This window comes from Petromyzon marinus, chromosome 17 (genome assembly GCF_048934315.1).
Source record: "Petromyzon marinus isolate PM22_M1 ecotype Great Lakes invasive population chromosome 17, UKy_Petmar_22M1.pri1.0, whole genome shotgun sequence".
Classification (NCBI taxonomy): Eukaryota; Metazoa; Chordata; class Hyperoartia; order Petromyzontiformes; family Petromyzontidae; genus Petromyzon; species Petromyzon marinus.
The window spans coordinates 23,070,833-23,078,960 of record NC_133683.1 but is presented as its reverse complement, the minus strand read 5'-3'; the positions used below and the strand labels follow the sequence as shown (position 1 = coordinate 23,078,960).

Genomic DNA, 8,128 nt, shown 5'->3' with positions numbered 1-8,128 from the left:
CTGCAATGTCCGTGTAGACCCCCGTCCCATTCATTATCTCCGTGTCTCATTTTCTGAAGTCGACACTCAGTGCCATTTTCAAGCTGCTCATTGTTGCAGTTGATGTATTTTTTGTTGATTGAATTTTCTCATTCTTCATTTGGAGCCGAGCCATACATGAAATCGGCACGCGACAAAAACATTTCACTTTGATTTTTGTTGGTAAGCATAATTTGTCCTAAATCCATGAGACCAACGTGTTGTAATGCAATTACTGGCAAATAAAAATGTGACACGGGCTGTCACGTCGAAGTGTGAATGGTGCAAATAGCTTGACATCGATGCGTGTCAGTAAACAGTGACGAGGAATTTTAAAGCAGATGTCCAAAAACGTCTGCGTTCATTCTGGCATGAAGGTATTATTATACCGATGGGACAAATCTGTGTGTGTAGTGGGGGAATACCGGGAAAGATAAGATGAGGTTTACTCAGTTTCACATTTTTAAAAAGTGCAAGTTAACCTTGAACAACCCTGCTACGTGTAGTATGTACATTGCTGGCATATAAACAATTATGGCAGAGCAACTGAAAATAATGTGCACTCTTGCAATTGCATTTTAATAGTTTGGCTTTATTTAGGCAAATTAATACATACTTTGAGATGCAAATACACACCTAATTTACAGACCAGCACTCAACACACAACATTTCAATAACATCGTTTCATTGTCAAATTAAAAAGGGGGATCATTTAACCAGCTGTTTCTCTAAATGTATCTATAGCATTTTTTTCATATTCGAAGCAGAGGTTATTAAGGCACCATTCATATGCAATAGATATCCAGAGTACAATCCACTTTCTATTAAGACTCAGTGTTGTTAAGACCATGACAAATAAAACTGATTAATTTACAAAATAGCACAGCTGATGTCGATTCAAGCCATATTCTCTGACATAAAACACCACAACAGATTATGTTGATGTAGTTTAAGCAACAATATAAAATATGCAGTCCTAAATGTCACTTTGTATTATGTAAGAATGAACATTTTTGTTTTCAGATAACTAAAGGATGCCATGTGCCATGCTACATTTCCTTTCAATGTGTTTATTGTAATTTTACTTGCATTGTACATTCTATTGCCATAGCTGTATTTCAAATGTCGTCTTACAAAACCAATACACTGGAAAGTAGCTTTCCTCGACTTATTTTGTCTTGTTTTACAACACATTCTCTATATTAAAATAAAACAATTGCAGACACCATAGCACACACCACCTTACTTGTGAACAGAACATTGTTTTCACTCCAGAGAAATTGCCATCAGAATGCACCACCCACTTACGACTGTCAGGCTTACAAGAAGAACACAGCGCCGTGAATTAACAGAAAATGCATACACTGCAAGCGGGCTTCTATTGCAAAGTACAGCATCCCCTTCGTTAATCACGAATTTGCTATCCACGATTTTGGCTATCGGCCAATCGCATCTGGAACTCTACACGACTGCATCGAGAGGCAAAGAAAGAACGTGATTAAATACAGTGATGAGTGCGAAGAGTGTGATGAGTGTGAAGAGTGTGATGAGATACAGTGATGAGTGTGAAGAGTGTGATGAGATAGTGTGAAGAGTGTGATGAGATAGTGTGATGAGTGTGATGAGATACAGTGATGAGTGTGAAGAGTGTGATGAGATACAGTGCAGAGTGTGATGAGATACAGTGCAGAGTGTGAAGAGTGTGATGAGATAGAGTGATGAGTGTGATGAGATAGTGTGATGAGTGTGATGAGATAGAGTGATGAGTGTGATGAGATAGTGTGATGAGTGTGATGAGATAGAGTGATGAGTGTGATGAGTGTGATGAGATAGTGTGAAGAGTGTGATGAGATAGTGTGATGAGTGTGATGAGATAGAGTGATGAGTGTGATGAGATAGTGTGATGAGATAGAGTGAAGAGTGTGATGAGATAGTGTGATGAGATAGTGTGATGAGTGTGATGAGATAGTGTGATGAGATAGAGTGAAGAGTGTGATGAGATAGTGTGATGAGTGTGATGAGATAGTGTGATGAGTGTGATGAGATAGTGTGATGAGTGTGATGAGATACAGTGAAGAGTGTGATGAGATAGAGTGATGAGTGTGATGAGTGTGATGAGATAGAGTGATGAGTGTGATGAGATAGTGTGATGAGATAGAGTGATGAGTGTGATGAGTGTGAAGAGTGTGATGAGATAGAGTGATGAGTGTGATGAGATAGTGTGATGAGTGTGATGAGATAGTGTGAAGAGTGTGATGAGATAGAGTGATGAGTGTGATGAGATAATTTACGGTAAGTTAATTTATGAACTATCATTTAATACGTTAATATTTATTTTATTTACTTTGTTTATCATAACCAATTACTATTTTTCGTTGTATTATAATTGTTATGTATGTAATAGCTTATTTATGTTTTAAATGCAATTCATTAAAAAGATAGGTTTTCATAGGCCAATATCATTATCCGCGAAACTTACAATTCACGAGCATCTCCAGAATGTATCCCCTCGCAGATGTCGAGGGGATCCTGTCGTGAATTTGGCAGGCAAGGCTACCATGGCAGTGGCAATGGTTCACGAAGTGGACTTGCAATCCAGAAGTCGCCGATTCGATTAATTCTCCCGGGGTGGCAGCTGAAACAATGATGCTAGTTTATTAAAATCCCCGTCGCTTCTGCCCCACCAGGCAGTATAACTGGGTTAGACCACGGCCGGTCTACTGGTAGGTCACGTGCGGTGAGGCAAAGCGCGGATGACTCCCAAAACTTCCAAGACGTCTGGCAAGCGCAGAAGAAGAAGAAGAGGAGGAGGAGGAAGAAGAAGAAGACCATCCAGAGAGGGGCACTCTCGGTCTCCGTCTAGGGGAGGCCCTTCCACCAGCAGTGGTGTGAGCAGCAATTGCAGGGCTGCGCCTTTTTTACGTGTTTGGTGGCATCACCTGCAAATCTACGGATTTTGTAGCATCGTGCAGCAGTAATACATTTCAGAAACACTGCAAACAATGTTGTTTAAGTCATAACTTAATACAACAAAGAAATTAACATTGTTTGAAAAGGTATGTTGATATCCTCACAAGACTGCGATAAATGTTGCTCTCGTGTGTAAATGTTCAATTGTAATTTCAACTTAGGAAACAATCTCATTTTGCAATCATATTCTCATCCTCTATACTGCTGTAAAACTAGCGTTTAAGTTTAATTGAAGATCATCGTATGCATGTTCATCCCTTTATTAACAAATATTCAATATGTCAATACCAAGAAAATAACTGGTTTAGTACAAATTATGCTTACAAGCAAAAATCTAAGTGTGTGAAACCATAGTTGCATGCCGACATTCACGTACGTCTCTAAACGCTAGAGAACCAGAACATCTGATGAACACAAAACAACTGTGGGAATACGCTGCGAACGGAGAAGGACGTTGAGAGTGTCTAGACGACAGATAATGAGACAGAGCAATACGAGAAGGAATGGGACAGGACAGGGGTTTGCACGGATAGAGAAGATCCAAGGGAGAACGACTCGGGTGATTTGGCCACATGGTCTACAATAGATGCGTATAGAATGCCATACATGGAATTAGATGCACAAGTATACGTATGTATCAATCTAGATTTGAAGTTTTCGTTACTGCAGGGATCCATACTCTTTGGTTCTTTCGGTAAAGTAACTTATTTTGAACCATACGTAACCAACCGTGCTAATCGGAGATGATTGGGAAGGACAACAAACTAAACACAAAAAGCTGTTCTCAAGAATTTAGTTTTAAAAACAGATTTAAAAATGTCTTCCTCATGATGAAAGGAAGAGCGTTCCAGACGGCCGCAGAAGCGCATCTGAAAGCGCGCGATGCAGTGACTGTATTTGTTCGATGGTTAGCCAAAAGCCGCTGCTGCGAGGATGTATGTATGTTGAACTTTTTTTGCACCGAATGTAACCAAGCATGCTTATCGGAGGTGCAGGATGACCGACGTTTTCGTGATGGTCTATACTCCAAGACGAGATCATCAAGGTAATACAAAATAATGAATGGCAGAAAATAAAATGCACTGAATTGACTCGGTGGGAAATTATCTCTGACAAAGCGGGTGACAAGGAAGCCGTGAAGCCGGTGGGAGACAGGAGCAGGTGGTGGTATCTTATTCGGCCCCATCATCTCGAAACGACGATGGGAGGGAACTAAAGAGGAAGATCATGCACGGAAATCAAAGATAGGTTCGTAATCCTTTCCCATTCGGATGATGTACACGTCATGTCATCATTTTTTCTTCCAATTACATTCCGATGACGTCATTGTACGTGTACGGAATTGGAAGTAAAAGGCCATGAGGGAGGTCGTGTGGCACAGTTTGGCGCCAGCTTTCATAGAGTGTGGTTGTGTCGCTACAGTTCTCTGTAGTGAGTACAATGTTTTTTTTTTTAAAACAGCTATGCCTTTCTCAGTAAAATTAATGCTAATGGGACCCACCCTGCAACTTGTAGACGTATCGAAATGGGAAAGGGTTAATTTGCGAGTATTTAAAAAAAAATGCTTTATCCATTGTTTTGAGAAAATAATTTGACGTGTTGAATTTTGAGATGAAATTCAATATTCAATGGCCCTAAGCTACTTAAACTCAAAATACATCAAGTCTATTTGAATGATATATCCTTTTTTTTATATAACAATAACATTATCATTGTTATTTAAGATGGGGCAAAATAATATACTCCAATGGAACCAAATTATTTGCTGACCAAACATTAAATCAGTATTCATGAAAATATTTAAATTTCCATCATTATGCAATAAACCCTGATGATGTCCCTGTGATATTTAGAATATATTTACAGTGTCTCATTATAAAGCTTCTATACAAACAAAATAGCTCTGATATTTATTTAGTAAAAACTTAATTTTTTGGCATTATATAGTCAATGTGTTTTGATCTTGTTTTGACATGTCACGAACAGATCACAATAAAGATTCATCGACCTATGCCTTTAACATGTTCTTAACGTGTAAAGCGGCTGTATGTGATATAATCCCCAAGTTACTTAATCACTGTTCGTAATTGCTTGTTTCTGTGCTTCATGTCAATAATATTAAAAGTCCTCACCAACTCCTGCTGACAAAAAACATTTAATGGTATGTTCACAGGAACATTCAGGTATCTTGCTGTTGTTGTTTTACTGTTTGTAATACCAGTTGTACGAAGACAGATGACTTTGGGTCTTCATTGCTGACTATATCATAACTTTACCAGTGCCTGCCTGTGGGTCTGCAGCGAGTTTACACCATAATCGGTAGCGTAGTCCATAACGCGTTTTCTGCATTATCGGCGAGCGCTGTTAATTCGCAACTTAACGTTACTCGCATTTCAATTATGCCATGAAGCACAACTTCCTGATGAACTGTAAAACGCGAAATGAACTAAATTAAATCCCAAAAGAGACTCGCTTGCTATTAGCATCTCGGCCATTAGTACGCATCAACAGCATTTCGGCCAAGTACATTTTAAGCACTGCCCCTTTTCCCGAGCTCAAATATAAACTGTTGGAATTTGTAACTATAGAGATGCACATTTTAATAATTATATACAATAAATGTAGAACACTGACTGCGTTGATACTGCCACAAGTTCCCTTGCCCAATAAACCCCACGACCAGCATCCTCAAACCAAGCCCTCCCCCTGCCTCCCCCCCTACCCTCCCCAATGAATCTGAACATAAAACACTGCTTTGCGTGTGGCCGGTTGGCAGGTTGGCTCGCAGCCTGGCTTACCTGCAGGTCTCCTGACGAGACCGCCGAATTACTTACAGACAGGACGTCTGGCTATCAGTCTGCCTAGCGTGGGGTGCCAACTGCGTAGCTGGCTAGCTCACGGGCTCACTGGCTGGCCAGCTTGCAACATTGATCTAAGCTGTCTGGCAAGCAGGCGAGCTCGCGTCGGGGCTAGGTGGCCAGAAGAGGAGACGACGAGCGGCCTACTGGAACGGGAGCGGGTGCCGCAGTACGGGCACGCACGCGTGGGGTTGCTGGGGCAGGGCGGCGTATCCCGGACGGCACACGCAGCGGTACGAGCCGTCGGTGTTCACGCAGTGACCGTTGCTGCAGAGCTGCGCTCGAGGATCCTGCTCCTCGCATTCGTCGACGTCTGAAGGTCACAGGAGGAGCAAGTTGATCGCGAGAGAGCGGGAAGTGAATGGCACATCAAAGTCAAAAGATATCGCTCAGCTAAAATGACGCTCAATCCCTGCTGGCGTGCCATCTAGATCCGTTGTCGCTGTCCTAAAAAATGTTGCTGTCCAAAAAATGTTGCAATCCTTGTGAAGAGTGATTTGAAAAGCACTCGTAATTGGTCAAATATATTTTAAAAGATCTGCTGTGCTAGTTTCAGGTCTTTTTTAACACACATGCAAGGACACCGATGATGATGGTGATCACGTTAGTCTTGTGATGATGATGATGGTGATCACGTTAGTCTTGTGATAATGGTGATGATGGTGATCACGTTAGTCTTGTGATAATGGTGATAATGATGATAATGATGATGATGGTGATCACGTTAGTCTTGTGATAATGGTGATGATGATGATGATGGTGATCACGTTAGTCTTGTGATGATGGTGATGATGATGATGGTGATCACGTTAGTCTTGTGATAATGGTGATGATGGTGATGATGATAATAATGATGGTGATCACGTTAGTCTTGTGATGATGATAATGGTGATCACGTTAGTCTTGTGATGATGATGGTGATCACGTTAGTCTTGTGATGATGAGGATGGTGATCACATTAGTCTTGTGATGATGGTGATGATGATGATGGTGATCACGTTAGTCTTGTGATGATGGTGATGATGATGATGGTGATCACGTTAGTCTTGTGATAATGGTGATGATGGTGATGATGATGATAATGATGATGGTGATCACGTTAGTCTTGTGATGATGATGGTGATCACGTTAGTCTTGTGATAATGGTGATGATGGTGATTATGATAATGATGATGATGGTGATCAAGTTAGTCTTGTGATAATGATGATGGTGATCACGTTAGTCTTGTGATAATGGTGATGATGGTGATGATGATGATGGTGATCACATTAGTCTTGTGATAATGGTGATGACGGTGATGATGATGATGGTGATCACGTTAGTCTTGTGAAAATGGTGATGATGATGATGGTGATCACGTTAGTCTTGTGATAATGGTGATAATGATAATGATGGTGATGATGATGATGGTGATCACGTTAGTCTTGTGATAATGATGATGATGGTGATCACGTTAGTCTTGTGATGATGGAGATGATGGTGATGATGATGATGGTGATGATGATCGTGATCACGTTAGTCTTGTGATGATGATGGTGATCACGTTAGTCTTGTGATGATGATGATGATGGTGATCACGTTAGTCTTGTGATGATGATGATGATGATGGTGATCACGTTAGTCTTGTGATAATGGTGATGATGGTGATCACATTAGTCTTGTGATAATGGTGATGATGGTGATGATGATGATAATGATGATGGTGATCACGTTAGTCTTGTGATGATGATGATGGTGATCACGTTAGTCTTGTGATAATGATGATGATGGTGATCACGTTAGTATTGTGATAATGGTGATGATGGTGATGATGGTGATCACGTTAGTCTTGTGATAATGGTGATGAAGGTGATGATGATGATGGTGATCACGTTAGTCTTGTGATGATGGAGATGATGGTGATGATGATGATGGTGATGATGATGGTGATCACGTTAGTCTTGTGATAATGATGATGATGGTGATCACGTTAGTCTTGTGATGATGGTGATGATGATAATGGACAACGAGGATGCTGTTTGATGAAGCTGATGATGGCAACATTTAGTTTAACGATGACAAAGACAATGACAATGATGTTGGTTTAACGATAATGAATGTGACAATGACAACAAGGATGATGTTTAACAATAACAATGACAACAATAAGAACTACGGTAACATTTTCGACAGTTTGATCTCGATGATAACAATGGCGGCTTTTGTTTGATGATAATAATGATGGCAATGTAAAATCAATGACAATGATGATGAAAGTGAGAATGGTGCATGATGTTGAAAC

General features: G+C 40.4%; 1 protein-coding gene across 2 annotated transcripts in view; it reads right to left on the bottom strand.

Annotated features, from left to right (window-relative positions):
• Positions 1-589: 589 nt before the first annotated feature.
• The window catches only part of LOC116943138 (latent-transforming growth factor beta-binding protein 1-like), a 151,130-nt gene continuing 143,591 nt past the window's right edge, over positions 590-8,128 (bottom strand). For both annotated transcript variants that reach the window (XM_076067737.1, XM_032955719.2), the window contains one exon: positions 590-6,159. In XM_076067737.1, the coding sequence (XP_075923852.1) occupies positions 5,990-6,159 (170 nt within the window). In that variant the 3' untranslated portion in view covers positions 590-5,989. The remainder of the gene's footprint in view (positions 6,160-8,128) is intronic.